Raw genomic sequence first — 20,833 nt, forward strand, 5'->3', positions numbered from 1 at the left:
ACTTTTTTGATTTATTGTTCTTTTGTTTTTTGTGTTTGAGTGAGATTTTTGAACACAACTTTCTTGGTTGCATTCTCTATTTGGGGTTTCGTCTTGATCTTGATGAGGAAGAATCCGTTTTTTGAATTTCCTCGCACTCTCCATTTTTCATTTTCAGAGTTATTATTTGCGTTACGTTCTTTAGCTTGGTTCGAAAGTTTTTTTAATTGGTTTCTTTCATCGGGTGTTAGATCTTCAGTGATACTGACTGCCCTATATTTTTCAATACCCTTAAGAAGACAAAGATTGCCAAAGAGTGTGGACTTTTCTCTCTCGTTTGAGAGACAAACCAAAAGAGGTCGCTTCTTCTCTTGTGATGGCTAAACATTATAACATTATACCTGTGTCAATGGTACTAGTGTTCACCCTAATAAATGACAATATCCTTGTCCATTGTTAACACCTAAATACCACAGCAACTGGTCTATCACAAGATATAACCATAGCCAAGTGGCAAAATACCAATGGCTATTTAATAACTTCTGCAAACATTAAAACAGCAAGACAGCTCAACAAATGATATTTCTGTAACGTATGGTCAATCTTGAAGACATTCAGTGCATGGAGCCTACAGTTCTTCCAAGATATGTTCCACAATTTTCTTATCAACAATACAGACCTTGCATAAAATAAACTTTATTATTCTCTCTCAGTAATTTGACCATCACGATGCCTCCAAAACCAGAAGTCGATAATGAAGAAATCTCAGACGAAGAAATTGAAGGTTAGAAGCTTGATTTAAAATTTAATTTTAATTTTGTTAAGTCTGAGCAATGAAAGATTATGTTGTTTTGGGTGGCTTTACAAAAATGATATTTGAATTTTATTTAAATTTTTGACTGGTCAGCAGCAGGTGATAACTTTGCGATGACATTGTCATCTAAATGATGGGTTTCTTTTCTTGTTAAAGTTTATTGATCATAGGTTAAAAGTTATTCACACCTCGTGGTGTATTATGTTTAGGGAATATTATGTTTAGAGAGTGCAACGAGAGAAGTGGTTTTTAGCCTTTGGTGGAATTTAGCCTTTATAAATGATTTGTTTTTCATGTTATTTATTTTAAATTGACAAACCTATCAACCCCTTGATTTTCTTTCAGCTGCTGAAGCTGGACCAAATATGGCTGAATTAATGAAAAATCCTGAGCTCATTGCTGCTGTACAAGCTAAACTTAATGGACTATTGGGTGACAGTACTGGATTTATTGATATGTTGCCAGAGTGTGTCAAACGTAGGGTTCATGCCCTGAAGAATATTCAAGTTGAATGTGCCAAACTTGAAGGAAAATTTTATGAAGAAGCCCATCAATTGGAAATGAAATATGCAGGACTTTTTAAACCTTTGTATGAAAAACGAAGTGAAATAGTGAATGCTATCCATGAACCTACAGATGAAGAGAGCAAATGGGTTGAGCCAGGAGAGGAGGAAGAAGATGAAGAATCAAAAGCTGCTGAAGTCAAAGATGAGAAAATGGACACTGAAGAAAAATCAGAGGAGGAAAAGACTGAGTCTGAGAAATTTGCTGATGAAGTTAAAAGTAAATTAAAACTTGATATGGACGAAAATACAAAGGGTATTCCTGAATTCTGGTTGACTGCCATGAAAAATGTGGAATTATTAGGTGATATGATTCAGGTAAATCAATGCTTATTCCTTAATAATGTTCGGTTGATACTGAGTAAAAAGTGTGACTGATTGTATCCATCAAGACTAAGAGGTGGGGAGAATTTTTTTAGCATAAGTAAGAGCCTGTGATTTAAGTAATTAATCTTGTGTCCAAATACCCTTGGGTACCTAATAGCCAGGGGGGTTGGGAAAAAGCAGCAGGGGGGGTGGAATAAAAATGTCCTGTGTGGAAAATTTCCGAAAAAGAGGCTAATACAGCAGAATTAAGACAAGAGGGAACTTTCAAAACATTTTCCCAAAAATTTAATAAGCGAGGGGTGCAATAACAATTTTTGTGGGTGGAAAATTGTGGAAAATTTTCAAAAAATTAATTAGCGGGGGCAGCTATTAGGTACCCAAGAGTAAGTTTAAATACTGAAAAAAATTCCAAAACTCTTTTTAAAGGCTGGTCTCCACGCGCTGGGATCACACTTTTTCTAGCAAAAGTTGGCAATATTGGTCAAAAGAAAATAACGTAAAGGTTTAAAAAAGTCAAAATGTCAACTTTTTCAAGCGTGCGCCACATTTTTATGATGAATCTTTTTTCTAAGCAAAAAGGATTGATGCCAAAAAATGCCATCCCAAAGATAAATCTTAAGAAATCTTCAAACCAAAATTATCATTTTTCAGGATCATGATGAAGAAATCCTAAAACATTTGACAGATGTGAAGTTAATTTTCACTGGCAAAAAGGAGGGATCCAGTGAAGAATCTGAAATGGGATTTGTTTTGGAGTTTATGTTTCAACCAAACGAACACTTCACAAATACTGCTCTAACCAAAACTTATAAAATGAAATCAGAACCTGATGCTGACGACCCCTTCTCCTTTGAAGGTCCTGATATCGTTTCCTGCACTGGGTGAGTTTTCTTTTCAACAACCTGTTACATAGCCAAAAAAATTTGTAAAAATATTCTGTAGACACCCTCGTTCTGCCTCATTGTTCTCTACTGGAATCTCACCTTGTCCTCTCCTAGAAAAAGATACTTGGATTACCATCCCTTTCCCATCCATATTGCCAAATTTACTGAAGCCTGCAGGAAGGTAGGAAAACAGACTCCTGTTATCGGGCCAAGGCCTTCAAGGTCTTGACTCTCAATGCAAAAAAGTTTTATTAATATTCCAATTTATAGGAAGAGCTTAAGTTAAGTAGGGATTCTAGTAGAATGAAACTACCTAAAGTCTGTCTCAATATAATTTGCAGCAGAGACAAAAAAGACTGTAACTTTTGATAAAATTCAAATTAGATAGCGGTGTTGTGCTTGTTGAAAAGACAAACAGGAGTGGGATATTATCAAAAAAAAAAATTCAAAAAAAATCGAAGAATGATGATTGAAAATGAAGAAGAAGAAGAAGAAGAAAATCAGCATCTTCAATAATTGTGCTATAATCATCATTTTCACACGAGTGACGGTTTGATCTTAGAATGTGATTTAAATCGAAAGGTATAGTCAAAAGTTTATCACTAATTGACTTCAAAAACCACCAAAAAACAACAAAAAAAGAGTCCTTTTTATGTCGACCAGGGCAAAGTTTTAAGCTGTATTTTTTGAATTTTTTTCCCATTTATGACAATCTAAAATTGAAGAATCTCTTGAAATAAAAATGAAGAGCATAGCATTATTATATAAGAAGTTGATTTTCTTTTTCATTTTTCCATTTTTTGAAGATTTTTCTTTTTTAAACGAGCACAAAACCGTTTTCTAATTCGTTGTATCAAGTAAAGCTATGAATCAAGGAGAAGTTATCAAATATCAAATCATTTTTCAGGTGCAAGATAGATTGGAAGAAAGGAATGAATATTACCCAAAAACAAGTCAAGAAAAAGCAAAAACACAAGGGTGAGGTTCTTAAAAAATATTTTTTCTCAACACTGATTTTTAGGGTTGAAAAGAGATTACAAGATTACAAGAATACAAGAAAATTTAAAGGATGCTAGTTGGTAGATTCCCTGAGACTTTCATGAATTTTGGAGAATCTTTAAAAGAGTTTTTAGCGCAACTGCATTTTTGAAAAAATGAAACATTTTTTATTTTATGTTTTGTCTGTTAGTTTTTTTCAGTCATTTTCTTTTTCGTTCTTTCCCGTGCGGATGTCTGCAAGGCATTTCGGACTTTAGGTTTCGAACCGGGTTCTGGGTCTACTTTTTGAAAATTTGTGTTTTTTGTATAACATATTGATACTTGTCGTTTGTCGTTTGTCTTGTTATTGTCTCTGTAATAATGCGATGCCGGCCCTGGCCTAAGTCGACACCACACTATTAACGGGTGGAGGACTAGTTCGAACATTAAACAGAGAAGGGGAGACTGTACGTATTTCTGTGCATGCTATATACTATCTTACATCTAAAAGAGATCTTACCTGACGCATTCCAGAAACCACCTACTCCGATCACATCCGAAACTAGACTCCCAGATCAGGCGATCTGAGCAGAGTAAAACACTTTCAAGTTCATTCAACCGTAACGAGGGCGTTACGGGCGTGGAAGGTGGTTTCTGGGCGTAGTACAGAGGCTATAGAATCGCCTCTGTACACCCCTCCCCGCCCTGTTAAACAGGTTGGGAGCGGTTTCCCCTACTACAATTCAAATAAATACCTGGGATGACCAGGGCGTTTCCGACTGAACCAGTACAATAGCAAATCCTATATAATAATCCTAAAAATACTATGAAAATAAACATTAAATAATCTAAACTCTAATGATAAATACTATTCCTATAATCCACAAAATATAAGGTTAACTGTTTAAATAATAATTTTTTCAAGAACATATTTATCTTATGACCTAAGTAATATGAGGTATAATAAGGGAGGAGGGTGGACATTTCCCAATCAACATAACATGAACCATATCATTTCTACTCTACGGGGTCTAAATGACCCCAGAATAGTGTCTCTCTTTGTGCCAAGGCTAGGATAGAAATTGTCTGTTGTCTGTGGTGATGGTTGATTGGAAGGGAGGGTGGAAACCATGGTAGCAACTGTTGTTTTCTCGTGGGAAAGTTCTTCGTTTTTGTTTTCAAAATAGTTCATTTTGTTGTGTTGTTCGGTATTATTTTTGAATGTTGCTTGGCGATATCTGATTGGTAGGTTCTTTTCAACCAATCATGGTGACTGCACAGAGACTGTCCCGCGGGAAAGTTATTCATTGTTACTGAAAAACATATCATTGTTGTTGTGTTGTTCGGCATTACTTGTAATGGGTACTTGGTGGTATTTGATTGGTAGATTGCTTTCAACCAATCGTTGTGGCTGTACGGAGAGTATAGTTTCTTTTAGCAGTTATATTCTTTCATTATTTCTTGGATACCCGTGAAGATGGATCGACTGTGCACAGTAACCTTTTGGTTCCAGTGAACGGGCGTTGGAACGCCGTGTGGTCAATGTACCACATTGTAATTTGACAAACATCGCCATATGTCCGGGCTGTTTGAATACCAAAAAGCACTTTGAGGATCGGAAATGGGTCCGTCTTGGCCACCAGGTGTTGTGGCCGAGTTTGGCGCGGCTGCGAAGATATCGTCTGCTGCTATTGTCTTCCGGTAAGTGGTTTCTTTTCCTCTCTCTTCTTTCAGGGGTTTCGTCCATCGTCGGTCCTTCTGGGTTGGTTTAAGGTTTAGTCTTCGTTTTGGTATTTCTGTTTCCCAGCCTGGCATCCAACTCCATTTCCACACTATTTCAATTACTTTCACGGCCCTCCTCCTTTTTACCTATATCAATAGACTTCCCTCCCCCCTCTAGGTGAGATGTAGTCGAGGCTGATAGAAAAGGTACGTGTCTCATAGCTATCGCCTGCCTATGAATTTCCAGTCAGACTTTATTCTATTTCTGTAGAACCTATCTTATTATTATTATTTTTTTTTTTTTCCAGGCACACCAATTTTTAAATCGATGACGAGTTTCACACTTGGAATTTTCACCTCAAGGTAAGATTTTCGATGTTTTGGAGGCACACAAAACTTCCCACAAAATAGGTCTCTCTCCGTTACTGTCTACGTATATAAAATAATTCAAAATGCCGTTATATAAAAAAATCTATTACCTAGTGCCTGTGTTCCTGTCCCGATTATACCCTCTTTTCGTATAGACGCGTAGGAAAAAAATCGAATTTTGAGTCTCAAAAAATATTTTTTAGCACTAGTGCCAAATTTCTCAATTCCAATAAAAATTTCTCTTTGGGATAAGAACACACGGCGTGTGAAGGCTGAGGGTGCGTGTCCGTATTTCGACTATCTAACGCAAAATTAAAAACTCAAAAAAAATTCAAATTGGATTAAAGAAATAGCTATACTTACACCTCTGTGTCCCTTCTGTTAGTAGGTCTACCTTTGTGCTTCGAAAACTGCAAGTAATTGTGGTTATTATTATATTTAAAGGCAATGACTGCTCTGTATTTACTTATGTTGTTTTTCTTTTATTGTTCAGGTAACCGACGAAACGGAGGCAACGACTAATTTTCGTTGGAGTGTGGTGCATTCATAAAAATCGCCTAATTCTCTGGGCCCCAACCTCGCTGCAGACCCCAACGTGAACAGCATTATAAAAATTAAGACCGTGATGATAGAGTTAGAAATTGAACAGTTAGAATGGTTCTCGTTCTCTGGTTCCTTAACGACGATCATGTTCAGGCTTTCTTTTCGAGTTCTTTTATTTTCTCCTTCTTTCTTTTCCTTAGCTTTGGCCTTATTAGCTTTCTCTTGTTTTGTTCTGCGATTGAAGTCTACAATGAGGTTTGGGTCTAAAATATTTTCACTAGGCTCCCAAGTAGCCTGCGACAAGGGATATCCTTGCCACTTCACAAGATAACTCGTGATTCCAGATCGTTTCTGGATTTCAGAATTCTTTCCACCCTATAAACCAGGTCTTCCTGTTCGATTTCCACTGTCGGATCCGGGACGTGCGGCATAGAATCTAAGGGGATGCAATCTAACGGGACGTCACAAAATTCGTCCTCTCCTTCGACCTCATTGTCCGGTCTTTCCCTGGGGGTGTACTTCTTTATTCTGGAGGCATGGACATTTACTGGGACTCTCCTCCCCTCTATCTCGAGTTTAAAATTGACAGGCGAAATTTGCTCAACAATACGATATGGTCCATGCCAACGGAATCTTAGTTTATTAGAAAGGCCCTTGATAGAGTCCGGCACGTGTAGCCATACCAAGTCTCCTACAAGAAAAGGCGCGTCCACTGGTGTTTTTCTTTCTTCGTTCGCTTGCTGGGATCGTTGCATATTTTCTTTCGCGGTCTCTTGGGCCAAACGAAGGGAGGTTATCAGCTGTTCTTTCTGTTCGGCTAACTCTCCCTCTAATTCAGTTGGTGGTATAAGTGCTACGTCTAAGGGGCATTCTGGGGTCGCGGCCGTGGAGTAAGAAAAAGGGAGTTTCTCTGGTAGTGGAATGGGGGGTAACTCTATAAGCAAATAGGGCAGAGTTAATGTGGGTATCCCAGTCGTCCTGAAATGCGTCAGTGAACTGGGCGAGTGTACGTGCTAAAGTTCCATTATACCGCTCTACGAGTCCGTTTGTCGCTGGGTGATATGCTGTGGTATGAACCCTCTTAATTCGCAAAGCAGTGCTGAGTTCGGCAACGAGCCTTGCCAGGAAATTCTTTCCGCGATCCGAAAGAAGCTGCCTCGGGGCGCCAAACCTATAAACGATGCGCTCTAATATTATTTCCGCTATTAGAGGAGCTCTGGTGTGACTAGTCGCGACGGCCTCTGGCCACTTTGTATACGTTTCTGTGAATACTACTATATATCTGTTTTCCCTGACTGTGCGCTTGAAGGGACCCAAAACATCGATGGCCCACGCCGACAGTGGTTCCGAACAGGGGATGGTCATGAGTTGAAGGTTACTCTTCTTGGGATTCTTTTTTCTGTTGCAACCCTCACAGCTCAAGACCCAATTCTGAATTTCTTTATAGAATCCTTGCCAATAATATTTCGATCGGATTCGATCAAACGTTTTATTGACCCCAAAATGTGAGGTATCATGGGACCAAATCAGAACTTCCTCTTTCAGCTGAGAGGGGACTACAAGTTTTGATTTGTCCACCCTTGGGATACCCATTTTAAATAAGACCCCTTCCCCGCTGAGAAAGAATTGGTCGGAAAGTAATATAACACTCTTCGCCGACTTTTCATCCTCGGGGATCGTCTTACATTCTATATATCTAATGAGATCGGCCAGTTGTATGTCCTGTCTCTGCAACTGTGCGATCTCATTCTGAGATACCGTTGTAAGCATATTCAATGTGTGTGATACTCTCTTCTGCTGAGAGCATCTGCGTTTGCGTTTAGTTTACCCGGGCGGTAAACTAATGATAATTCGAACTCTTGGAGAGTCATGATCCACCGCGCGACCCTATTGCTTGGGTTCGGTGATCTGACTAGTGCTACGATTGGCTGGTGGTCGGTGACCACCGTAAATTTTGATCCAAATACGAACGGACGATATTTCTTTAAAGCGAAGATTATGCCTAGGAACTCTTTTTCAGTTACGCTATATCTCGTTTCTGCACCTGTAAGTGCTCTCCCTTGAAACGAGATAGGTCTTTCGACGCCATCTATCTCCTGAGATAGGGTTGCTCCCACTGCTGTGTCAGAGGCATCTGTATGGATGATAAAAGGAAGTGAAAAGTCAGGATGCGCTAGAACAGGGGTACTAGTCAACTTCTCCTTTAAGATTTTAAAACTTGTTTCAGCTGCTTCATTCCATACGAAACGCACATTCGCACCAGTAAGAGCATGTAACGGCCGGGTTAAAGTCGAAAAGTTAACTATAAATTTTTATAATATGTGGCTAGACCAACAAAACTCCTTACCTGCTTTGTTGAAGTAGGTGTTGGAAAATCGCGAATCGCTTTGACCTTATCAGGATCAGTCTCAATACCTTTTGCGTGAGACTACGTGGCCTAAATATGTAATGGAGGTCTGGAAAAATTCACACTTGGTTGGTTTAATTTGGAGGTTCTTATGAGCTAGGACATTAAAAACAAGTTCAAGGTGGGTTAGGTGTTCATGGGCGGATTTCGATTTGACGACGATGTCGTCCAAGTAAATCTTCACAAACTCGGGTAGGGGTTGGCCAAAAGCTTTCATAATTCTTCTCTGAAAACCTGCAGGAGCGTGCACGAGACCAAAAGGGGTCGTTCTAAACTGAAACGACCCGATATGGCAAATGAAAGCCGTGCACGCTCGTGAGTTTTTTCTCCAAAGGGACTTGATGGTAACCCGATCTCATGTCAATTATCGTAAAAAACAGGGAACCGTTAAAATCGGCTAAATTGTCTTCGATCAATGGCAGGGGGTAGGCCTCCGTTACTATCTGTTTGTTCAATTTTCTATAGTCCACGCAAAAGCGAAAGGTGCCACCCTTTTTTGGAGTAATAACTACTGGAGAACTGAAATCTGACCGGGAGGGTTCGATGACCCCGGTTCTCAAAAGGTTGTCAATGTGATCCTCGATCACTTGTTTCACTTTTGGTGAAGCCTTATACGCTCGCAACTGGATAGGAGATTTGTCCTTAAGTTTTATCTCAAACGGCTCTACATTGGCTGGTGTTAGGCTATCCGGGTCATGACAAAAAACTGACGAGTATTTAAATAAAAATCTTCGGAAATTATTTTTCATGTCCTCTGGGACATTAACATTCTTCACTTGATCTTCAACGTAATCTTCATGATTCACAGTTTTTGGTTTTTTCGGTGTCATGGCCGGATTTGACTCAAAAGTTATTTTACTAATCTTAAGTTCCTGTTCGTCATCGTTTTTCGCATGTTTCGAGATCTCCAAACTGTTCAAATCGTAATTTATTATAGCGCCATATCGGCGTAAAAAATCATTCCCCAAAATTATGGGACAAGAGAGTCCTTTGACGATCAGAAATTCCATCTTTGTGGAATGATCTCCTGGCCCTAATCCTAATTCAAAAATCGCTTTTAGGTTCGTGGTGACACTTTTGTCAGTCGCGAGACTCAAGTGTGTGGGGACGTCCGTAACAAATTTGTTTTCCTTGGGTAATGTCTTACCAAAGTCTTCACTAATACAGGAGGCTGTGGCTCCCGTGTCCACCAAAGCTGAGACAGAGGCTCCCCCGAAATTGACGTTTAGGTTCAGGACAGAAAGTTTTTCATTTGCAATGAATGGAATACTTATTCTAAGTTGGTTTTTTGTTAAAGGACTGAATTCCTTGATCAGCCTCCAGCGGAGTTGTCTCGTCATTGGTCGTCAATGTTCGGAGTGAACCCCTTTCTCTCCTAGGTTCTGGACATTCCCTTGAAAAGTGGCCCAATTTATGGCAATTGTAGCACTCCACACTTCTCCCATTCGACTCTCCTCGCCTCTCATTCATTCTCCCACCGTTAGTTGGACCTTGTCCATTCCACTGACGGTCATGGCCGCCTCCTCTCCCATAACTTCTAAACTGCCGACCACTAGGTCGAAACTTGTTATGGCCACTATTTCGTCGATCTTCAGCCCTGATCTGAGCCTCCGAAAGTTTTGTAACAATGTCTTTCAGCGTGTCCATCGTTACATCCGATCTCGCAGTAGCAGCATCTGAGGGCTTGTAAGCCGTCAGATAGCACCTTCTCGCGAGATCCTCTGCTTCCCTGGCCGTCTTCGGCGATCCACACACAACCATGTTCCTCATCTTTTCAGTCAGTCCTGATATGAAAAGATCCATGAGAAACGTGCCATCGTGTGAATCCCCGTTGGAGAACTGAGTCCAAAATCTGTCGGCGTAGTCCCCTACCGACTCTTTCTCTAACATCTTTATCCTTTCTAGGCTCGAAAGGGTAAAAACGGTTTTGAACTTTTCGAGGAAAAGCTTCAAAACGTTCTCCAAGCTTGTTTTATCCGTAGCCGGAAGGTCCTCGAGCCAACGCGCGGCCCTTCCCGCCACGTATACCGAGAGATATTCAAGGGACTCATTATCGTCCCATATCTGAGCCTTAGCTAGAAGCCTAAACCGTTTCACAAAAGCCACTGGGTCCTCGTTATCGTTTCCCGAAAAAATAGCAACGCTAAACTTAGGGGCCGCTGGCCGTTTACTTTTTGAAACATATTTTAACGCGTTAGTAAGGCTCCTAAGAACCTCATCGTTTGGGAGTTCAGGTGTAGCGTCTTCGCGGGGCGCAATCCCTTCAGTATTCGCCATTATATAGTGGTCCTCTTCTAAGCTGTTGGGGGAGCTGGACCGTTCAAAACCTAGCAAGGGAGAAAAGCTAAGATCGTCGTTCATGGGACGCTGTAACAAAACAGTTTCTTAATCTTTTTTATAAGATGCGTGGCAGGCACCCCTGTCTCACTTTTTTTTTATTACGAGGAAGCGGTTGCTTTTGTGAATCACTTTTGGCCCTAATCTCAACAACGTAAACCTACTATAATCGCTATCAACAACACACTATAAGTGGTACCTTGACGTCCTGGTTGTTCTTTTCCGTGTAGTCCCTGTGTCCGATTGACAGGCTGGTATCGATTCCACCAATCAGATTTCGTCAACACCAAAAAAAACAACAACTAATAACTCCAGGTAAAAAAAAATTTTCAAAAAAATTTCAACGAAATAACCAATAAAAAACAACGAAAATTTCAGTTGAATCCTATCCAGAAGAAATCTACTTCGCAAAGAAGGTCGATTCAGGTCATTCTACTCCACTAATTTCAAATACTCTTATTCAGCATTCACTTTAATTTTTGTTCACTCACAATCAATCATTCGCTTGTTGCACAAAAAAACTTCATGGTTGGCCCAACAAACTCAGTAACTTTGCTTGTGTATAAACAAAAATTAAAGGGATCGCTGCGAAACAATCTCAACAATCTTCTGTTACTTTGTTTGGTCATGAGCTAATCTTGTTCATCTTTCATCAATTCTATTTTTAGCTTGTTTATCATACCAAACAGTGTTTCTATTTTCATGTACAGAACTGCGCATATTCTGTACAACTAATTTTCTCTGCAAATTTGCAATTCGATTTTCTCCGAAATTTCTCGAAAACCTAAATACGTATATCTACTAAACCTCCATCATGATTCCTATATATCTCATTAAATTTCTATTATCCACCAACGTGACTGTTCCACGCTCGGGCGCTAAGCTATGGTCACACGTGGTCCAAAAAATCGCAATACTCTATTCATAACTCAAATAATCTTCTATATAACTCTGTAATTCATAACTCAATTCAATATTTCCAAATAACTCAATAATCCCCCACACTCGTCATAACTCTCATTGCCTCGAGACATCATTCTGAGCTTTAAACTTATATAGCGCGCGCTTCTCACATTCACTCAACTTTCTAGACTGCCCCACTGTCTGCTGAAAGAAAAAAATAATCGTTAATTTATATTTGTACATGTAACACCTAAATAACTCTCTCTACTCTCTCACACAACCATCTAACCTCCTATTCAATCAACATGTTATAGTTACACTGGAACGGGCAGTGTGTCCCTTGGGTAGTTCTCCTTATATACAAGACGCCCGTCATTGCCTCGACCTTGTTGGAGTAGTCTATAACCCGTGCGCACATTAAAAGTGTTTTTTTCTTACTAATTTTTTTCAAATTCTTTGAGGATAAAAAAAGTCGGATGACACCGATATAGTGCGCTCCAGATACTATATCGCTACGTTATGTAGATACAGACCCAGAAGATCGATGAAACCAAACAAAAACCCCTTCCATTAGTGCTTAAGGAAGTCGGTTTTATTATTATTTTTTCTGTTTTATTAAGGAGCCGAAAAATTACGTCTTTCAAAAATAAAACCCTGTAAAAAAAATTTCTAAATAAGCTCCGGGATCTTTAATTACGTTGGGCGCCATTTGTAATAATGCGATGCCGGCCCAGGCCTAAGTCGACACCACATTATTAACGGGTGGAGGACTAGTCCGAACATCAAACAGAGAAGGGGAGACTGTACGTATTTCTGTGCATGCTATATACTATCTTACATCTAAAAGAGATCTTACCTGACGCATTCCAGAAACCACCGACTCCATTCATATCCGAAACTAGACTCCCAGATCAGGCGATCTGAGCAGAGTAAAACACTTTCAAGTTCATTCAACCGTAACGAGGGCGTTACGGGCGTGGAAGGTGGTTTCTGGGCGTAGTACAGAGGCTATAGAATCGCCTCTGTACACATCGTACCTACTGGAAATTTTTCTTTTTATATGGATTTATGTCATTTATGTTTTAGTTCCGTGGTTCGTTTAAATCTTTCTGACGAGTGTTGATTGGTTTTTAATATTCAGAAAAATTTAAAAAATTTAAAAAACCGCACAATCATAAAAATATTAGTCCCTTTTTATGTTTAATTTTTATTTTATTTAGTATTTTCAACACTTGCTCTCCTTGAGGTCAGATATCAATATTCTGAATATTTTTTAGGGCGCGGCCAGACACGAGTTGTCACCAAAACTGTTCAGAACGATTCATTCTTCAACTTCTTCAATCCTCCAGAAGGTGAGCACTCCACATTCCACTTCATTGAATGGGGACTTTCGAATCTACTTCCTACCATCACCAAATTTTGGAAGGTTGTCTCCTGGTAAAAATGTGTATAACGTGGGGCAGTGCTAATTTGAAAGAAAAACGGAGGTTTTATAGGACATTTTAACATAGGGATTACCCAACTGTTGGTCCTCTCAGAACAAGCCTTGTCAAAATATGATGATCATTTCTTTTTGTCTATATTGATACTTTATTATCCCTCAGAATGCCTCAAAATTGCTAAAATTTCCTTCATATCTAGTGCTGTTGGAATACAATAAGCAGATATTCAACGAACGAAACCTATTGAATATTATGAGCAAGTTTACCAACTTTGTAGATTTTTCACCCCCCCCTCCCCCTCCTGGACAATATATCCTCCACCCTCCTCCCACCCCACATTTACGAACATTTTCTGGAAGAGTCTAGTCTTTTCCTTTGTGCTAGTGCTAGTGAATCAATCTTGTGTCTTTCAATTTTTAAATGAGGAATCTATTGTCTTGTTTTTAGTTCCAGAAAATGAAGAAGATATGGTAAGTTTGTTATACCTTATGCATAGGTTCAGCCCCCCCCTTATTTTTTTGGGGGGGGGCTAAGAAATATTTTGGCCTTTAAAGAGCCTGGGGGCTAAAATTACCAAAATATTTGGGGGACCTAGATTGTTGGGGGGATCTGACTGAGACTCTGGGGGCTGTTCAGCTAAATTCAAAAGATATGTTATCTTACTATTAAATCAAATATAAAAAGCAAAAGACTTGTAAACGTAAATATTAAAACAAGTAAAATTTAGTTTTCATTTATCAGTACTTGCATATATTTTTTATTGACTTCTCACTACGGGGGGCGGGAGAATAATGTATTTTGTTTTTGTTTATCTTGGGACCTGAAGTGGTAGGGACCTAGCACAATGCACTTTTTGGGGGGGACCTTACTTTGTTGGGGGGAGCTATAAACCTGGCTGAAGCTATGTTATGTTATTGTTATTACGCTTATATAACTAATCAAGTATATAACGCGGGAAAAACTTTGTTAAACGGTGGTAATTAAATCAAGTGTAACCGATTCGCGTTAATAACTTGAGTAGTTATATAATTGTAGTAAGATCAATAACTTACTTTGATGTTTGTGTCTCAATTTGAAAAAATCTAAATTAGAGTGCAAAAGTGTGAGAATGTCCACTGAACCCCTATGAAATGATTTAGCAAACTGTATCCGTTATGGCTTGGCCAACATCAGCATTTCACTCTACAGCTGGACAATTCAAAACTTTTGTATCTGTTTAGGATGAAGAGATTGAGGCCTTGTTAGCAGCGGACTTTGAGATTGGTCATTTCTTCCGTGAGCGGTTCATTCCAAAAGCAGTTTTGTTTTACACTGGTGAAGCGATCGAGGATGATAGCGATGATGAAGACTTCGAAGATGAAGAGGTAAAAAACGCTCATCCATTCTTTTTTCCTTGTGTCTGTGTACGACTGGCGAAAGAGTCGGTTTGTTCAAAGGTATTCCTTGCAGGTACCTTTAATTTGATTTTTTTGTTAATTCTCAACTTCAGTTGAGCTAGAATCTGACAATGTCTGTATGTCCGTCCGAAAACTTTGGGGCAGCCTGGAGACTTCAAAAATTGTTCGATTTGGCTGAAATTTTGCACACTTGTTCTTTGGGTGAATATCTGGGGTTATTTTTTTCATTTTTCAAAAATTTTGTTAATATCTTGATTAATTTTTAATCAATTTTCGTATATGATAAATTGTGGGAAATTAATTTTGCAGAGCAACGTAAACAAAAACCACAAAAGGTTTTCTTTTCTCCGAAGTAATTTATTTTGAAAGGCTCTGAGGACACTATTCTAAAGACACTATTTTAACGTATATAAAAAATGAAAAATGAAGATAAAAACAACCCCAGGTATTCACCCAAGGAACAAGTGTACCAAATTTCAGCCAAAACGGACAAAGTTATAATATTTGCTACCTAATGCTAAATATTTGAAGTGTTACAATTTGGCTTTCGAATAACAAAATATCTGAAGTTGAGCCCAGTGCGGTGCGCACGTTCGACTATTTAGAAAAGAAGTGGATTTATAGCCGTTTTTGCGAAATTCAGTCCACGTTGAAATTCATCAACTTCTTACTATTCGTCAGGATTGGCCAATAGCCAGCTAAAGATGATTCTCCATTAAAACAATTTTTTGACTTACCTAGGAGGTCCAATTTAATCTTTGTTCGTCCGTACGTCCGTCCGTCCTTTTCGCGGGATTGGTCAATAATTTTTTCTGATTTTTTGCGAAGTAATGCAAAATGACAGTACCCAAAAAGTAACGGAATGAGAAATTGCTTTTTTTTCGTTTCATTTTTTGCTTAAAGATAGAGGACAAGGTTCTCTAAAAAGTGGCTAAAGCTGTTTTCTTCGGAATTTTTTTTTGACCGTAAAAATCGGATTTTCTTTTTTGGGGACATTACTTTTTTAGGGAAAATGAGCATTTCTATCGATTAACTTGGTATTTTTGGACCTACCTCCGGGTGCCCCGGTGGAGGTCCTATAAATTAACCCATGTCCGTTCGTTCGTTCGTTCGTCCGTCTGTTACCAGCTTTTCTCAGGATTGGCTCATTAGTTTTTTCTGATTTTTTGCACAATGATGCAAAATGGCAATGCCCAGAACGTGACGGAGCCCGATTTTTGAGAAAAAATTTATTTGGGCAAATTTGGGCCAAAAACTACCTAAAAATAGGGTTTTTTGGACTTTGTGCAAAATCCTGTCATTACTTTTTCCTAATTTTTTGTACAAAGATGGAGGGCAAGATTCTCTAAAGAATGGCTGAAGTGGTTTTTCCCGGAAAATTCTTGTTCGCCTTAAAAAACGGATTTTCGTATTTGGGGGAAATTCCCTTTTAACCCACTACGAAAATATAGCTTTTAACAATGTTGACTCTTATTTTTTTGATTTTTTGCACAATGATGCAAAATGGCAATGCCTAAAATGTGTGGGAGCCCGATTTTCGAAAAAATATATATTTGGGGCAAATTTGGGCCAAAAACTGCCTAAAAAATAGGGTTTTTGGACTTAGTGCAAATCCCTGTCATTACTTTTTTCTGATTTTTTGTACAAAGATGGAGGGCCGATTCTCTGGGAATGGCCCTGAAGTGGTTTTTCCCAGAAATTCTTTTTCGCTTAAAAAAAACGGATTTTCGTTATTTTGGGGAAATTCCCTTTAACCAAATAAGAAAATATAGCTTTTCTCAAAGTTGACTCATTATTTTTTTCTGATTTTTTGCACAATGATGCAAAATGGTAATGCCTAAAATGTGACGGAGCCAGATTTTCGAAAAAAAATATATTTGGGCAAATTTGGGCCAAAAACTGCCTAAAATAGGGTTTTTTGGACTTTGTGCAAAATCCTGTCATTACTTTTTCCTAATTTTTTGTACAAAGATGGAGGGCAAGATTCTCTGGGGAATGGCTGAAGTGGTTTTTCCCAGAAAATTCTTTTTCGCCTTAAAAAAAACGGATTTTCGTATTTTGGGGAAATTCCCTTTAACCAAATAAGAAAATATAGCTTTTCTCAAAGTTGACTCATTATTTTTTTCTGATTTTTTGCACAATGATGCAAAATGGTAATGCCTAAAATGTGACGGAGCCAGATTTTCGAAAAAAAATATATTTGGGCAAATTTGGGCCAAAAACTGCCTAAAATAGGGTTTTTTGGACTTTGTGCAAAATCCTGTTATTACTTTTTTCTGATTTTTTGTACAAAGATGGAGGGCAAGATTCTCTAAAGAATGACTGAAGTGGTTTTTCCCTGGAAATTCTTATTCGCCTTAAAAGACAGATTTTCGTATTTTGGGGAAATTCCCTTTAACCAAATAAGAAAATATAGCTTTTCTCAATGTTGACTCATAATTTTTTTCTGATTTTTTGCACAATGATGCAAAATGGCAATGCCCAAAATGTGACGGAGCCAGATTTTTAAGGAAAATTATTTTGGGAAAATTTGGGCAAAAAACAGCTAAAAAGGTTTTTTGGGCCTGAATGGTTCAAGTAATTTTCGTATTTGGGGAAATTCCTTTTTACCATTTTACATTATTCAACACACAAGCTTTATTTTTCCATTCTGAATTTTTGTACAATTATTGTCACTTTTTTCTTATTTTCATCTGATGTTAATCATTAGGTAGGTCCATTCAGCATGTTGCTTGTTTCTGATTATTTGCACATTGATGTAAAATAGTAAATGTTTAAAATCTGATAGAGCCAGATTTTCGAAAAAGAAATTTTTGGTAAATTTGGGTCAGAAAGTGCCTAAAAAGGGACTTAGTGTGAAATTCCTTCTTTTACTTTTTCCTGGTTTTTTACTGTGATGCGAAATTGTAATTCAAGACTTTTTTAATTAATAAATGGTTTTAGCAAATTTTGGATTTGTGGAAGTTGCTTCATTAGATTTTATATTTAAAGAGCTAGAATTATCTTTATATTTGTTTGTGCCCAAAACTTTGCGTGGCTCTTTACCTCTAAAACATCGAAAAACCGGTGTGAAACAAGCTTCATAATGTTTTTCAAGCTTACGTATTTCTATGATATGCTGTTATCTTTTTATCTTATTTCGTTTGAACATTTTCATCTTCATTCAGCATGTTTCCGACTACTATATCTCAGGTAGGTCCATTCAGCATGTTGCTTGTTGTTTTTATAGGGAGACGAAGATGACGACGACGATGATGATGACGATGAAAATGATCCCGACTTCAAACCCGATGTAAGTATCTCCTCTTAAGCTTACTTCAAATTATCAAAACTAGCGACTAAAAGAGTGTCTGTCTGTCTGTCTTTCTGAAAATTTTGAGTGTCTCAGACGGGACCTTATTACACAGTACTCTCGGGTACCTAATAGCCGGGCCCCGCTAATTAATTTTTCGAGAATTTTATACCCAGGACATTCTTATTCCAACTTCTCCCACCCCCCCCCCCCCGCCTTTTTTAAGTTTTTAGATTTTTTCCAACCCCCCTGCTTATTCCAAACCCCCCGGCTATTAGGTACCCGAGAGTAGACGTAAGCTCGTAAACGTAGATAATGGAACTGACAAACTATTTAGTGTTTTGTGAAATACAACCTTATTCAGTCAGGGAACATCAGCAAATTAGGCTGTGTTGGCCATTATGGCATAATTTGGGCGGATGTTACTTGTCGTCCAGATATTTAAGTTTGTATTTTGTCAATATCCTAATTAGGCCATGAATTCACTTCTTTATAAGCCATTTAACCATTTTTCGGCTCAGGGCTAGAGTTGCTAAGGATTTATCGTTCTCGTCTTTCAGGGGGAAAAACCTCAAGAGTGCAAACAACAGTAATAATGGAACTCTGGTATCCCACCAAACCACCTCACGTGTGCTTACTTGAAGTTACAAACATCTCAAGCCATCACACATCTTCAACCCAGTGCTCACACAACAACTTCGGCTTGACAAGTTACCCTGTTCCTGTTCAGTTCTTTTAAAGAAGGGAGCAAGAAGCATATTTAATACTAACCAACCGATCTTGTACTATATCAATTAAATTTATACTCGGAGATAAATTTTGGTAATTTCTATGTAAAAAAATTGTTTAGAATTCAATCGAGCGACCATAGTTTTTGTTTCTGTTGGGTTAAGTTTGAAGTAATTTTCAAAATTAATTGTTATATAGTATTTTACATTCTGGTAATGACAATCTCGTGTACAGTGTGCCAAGTTTTACTATTTGTTAGACTTTCTTTGGTGACTTTGAATTCACTCACGCATTGCAGCAGATCGTCAATGAAGGTCGAATTCACTCGTGGAAGGAAATAATCGGTCTGCTGTTCAACTATAGTCGTGATACTCGCTGTTTTTTCTGCTCCTGACTGAGCACTGTTTCCTTCCTGACTCTCCCCTTCCAGTAGCTTGGAGTTGGTGATGGATGGTCCCGTCTGTTCGACAGGATCCTCTTTGGATTTGTCTTGTGATATTTCGGTGGGTTCGATATCTGTCATTTGAAAAAGTGAAGGAGTTGAGTTAGTGTGTTCTATAACATTCTTTGAATCCTCTGGTTGGTTATTACAGACAGATTTGATTTGACTGTTGGTGACGATGATTGGTAGTCCCTTTGAATCAATGTACGTCACACTAGATAATCGTGGATGCAACTTAAAAATATCATCGTCTGGTTTGCAGAAGTATTCTGTAGTGGACCGAAAGCAAATGTCCTAAAAAGAAAGGAAAGACCGTCGTGTACTGTTCTTTAGAGGTTTCGATTGACACGCAGGCCGTGTTGGTATGGTGCTCAACGAATGTTGTGAAAGTTGTATTGGAAACACAATTGTGAACTTACGTCAGAGCCTGATTCCTTACTTAATTGTTTCGAAATTTTTTGTAATGTACCACGTCTGAGAAATTTCTTCATTTGGTCGCTGGAGGTGGTGTACGTTGTATTTTGGTAGCCTCTGACTTGTCCTCCCTCTTTCAAATGTTTCAACGAATCGAGAATGGTAGTCTGTAGTTTCCCTTGTGTAACTCTCATTCTGTTCAGCCAAACCTCGGAATTGAGGATCTCCCAGAAAAATCTAAAATTTGAAATTAAAAATATTGTAATTTAAAAATTCAATAATACACACAACGTTCAGACTTTAGTGGACCCCGGGCTAAAGCAGGGCTTTCTTTAGTCTGAATCGCATACTTCGATAGGTATACTTCCTATAGAGCTGAAATCAGGTTTCGATCATGGTTGTGAAATCGAGACTTCCTTTTTAAAGGAATATTGTGGTCATTAAAGACATGATAAACCCATGAGGGATTTTCTACACGCACCACTTGCCTACCTTTCTTTAGTGCAAAAAGCAACCTTAGTCTTGGTGAGGGAGTCAACATAGTGAATGACGGATTCATCCACTGTGCAATCGCCCGTCTCGATTGGACATTCACTGATATCGTTACTCATGTAGGGGTCGATGATAAATCGCACTTTCTGTTTTTGTTTGGTTACTCGAACTACATTGACCACCTTCTTCCAACGGTTGCGTACACTTTTCTCTTTAGCTTTGGTTGTCTTTTGAGTCGATTGATCTAATGAGAGGGTGTTGATCTTACCATCACCATTACTGTTCGTTGCCTCGCTTTTAGCCTGCTGTTGAGCATTATGATTCAGGTCATTTAGAGGCGGCTGCGATTGTGAAAACATTTCTCTTTCACTTTAGATCTTTTTGTACTTCCTCATTTTTCGTTTTCTTTCTTTCACGAAAAGAGTTTCGGAATACTTCTTTTTCTGACGTCAAATTATTTTAAAAGGAAAACTGGCTTTATCTGTTTTTTTTTTGTTTTTTCTTGCGCTTCAACGCATAAAAATATTATTTTAAATAAGATAAATCACGAATTTATTTGGATATACATATAATAGAAATTAATAAATTTTTAGATGAAAAATCTGAAAAACAGTGAGCAATGACCAAGAGGAAAAAGAAAAGGCAAACATGAAACTGAAACCCTGCAAAGACCAGTGTGAAAAACTCAAAAAAATGTCCAAAAATACGTATTGAAAAATACGTGTCTAATAAAATATAGTACAGTATATGGCCCCCAAAACGGAGGTCGTCATTAAAATGAGGATTTTGACCTGTAGAT

At 38.3% G+C, this 20,833-nt stretch overlaps 2 protein-coding genes across 2 annotated transcripts in view; one reads left to right on the forward strand and one right to left on the reverse strand.

The window, feature by feature from the left end:
- LOC136802227 (nucleosome assembly protein 1-like 1) overlaps nucleotides 1-18,814 on the forward strand; it is a 24,442-nt gene extending 5,628 nt beyond the window's left edge. Inside the window, exons 2-10 of the mRNA XM_067058945.1 lie at nucleotides 693-763; nucleotides 1,139-1,674; nucleotides 2,335-2,564; nucleotides 3,475-3,545; nucleotides 13,104-13,178; nucleotides 13,716-13,738; nucleotides 14,489-14,632; nucleotides 17,895-17,957; nucleotides 18,518-18,814. Of these exons, the coding sequence (XP_066915046.1) occupies nucleotides 709-763; nucleotides 1,139-1,674; nucleotides 2,335-2,564; nucleotides 3,475-3,545; nucleotides 13,104-13,178; nucleotides 13,716-13,738; nucleotides 14,489-14,632; nucleotides 17,895-17,957; nucleotides 18,518-18,550 (1,230 nt within the window). The 5' untranslated portion in view covers nucleotides 693-708 and the 3' untranslated portion in view covers nucleotides 18,551-18,814. The remainder of the gene's footprint in view (nucleotides 1-692; nucleotides 764-1,138; nucleotides 1,675-2,334; nucleotides 2,565-3,474; nucleotides 3,546-13,103; nucleotides 13,179-13,715; nucleotides 13,739-14,488; nucleotides 14,633-17,894; nucleotides 17,958-18,517) is intronic.
- Nucleotides 18,815-18,888: 74 nt separating this feature from the next.
- Nucleotides 18,889-20,435, reverse strand: LOC136802201 (uncharacterized). Its single transcript, XM_067058913.1, has 3 exons — nucleotides 20,035-20,435; nucleotides 19,548-19,779; nucleotides 18,889-19,422 (listed from the first exon to the last, which is right to left on the reverse strand). The coding sequence occupies exons 1-3, from the start codon at nucleotides 20,391-20,393 to the stop codon at nucleotides 18,889-18,891; spliced, it is 1,125 nt and encodes a 374-aa protein (XP_066915014.1). The 5' UTR covers nucleotides 20,394-20,435.
- Between the last annotated feature and the right edge of the window lie 398 nt (nucleotides 20,436-20,833).

Source organism: Clytia hemisphaerica, unplaced genomic scaffold, assembly GCF_902728285.1.
Source record: "Clytia hemisphaerica strain Z4C2 unplaced genomic scaffold, Clytia hemisphaerica genome assembly, whole genome shotgun sequence".
NCBI lineage: Eukaryota > Metazoa > Cnidaria > Hydrozoa > Leptothecata > Clytiidae > Clytia > Clytia hemisphaerica.

Excerpts from the sequence above, each read along its gene's own strand:
- LOC136802201 (XM_067058913.1), bottom strand. The coding sequence starts at position 20,393 with ATGTTTTCACAATCGCAGCCGCCTCTAAATGACCTGAATCATAATGCT. Across the intron at positions 19,780-20,034 it reads GCTTTTTGCACTAAAGAAAG|ATTTTTCTGGGAGATCCTCA; the intron begins GTAGGCAAGTGG and ends TTCAAATTTTAG. Across the intron at positions 19,423-19,547 it reads GTAAGGAATCAGGCTCTGAC|GACATTTGCTTTCGGTCCAC; the intron begins GTAAGTTCACAA and ends CTTTCTTTTTAG.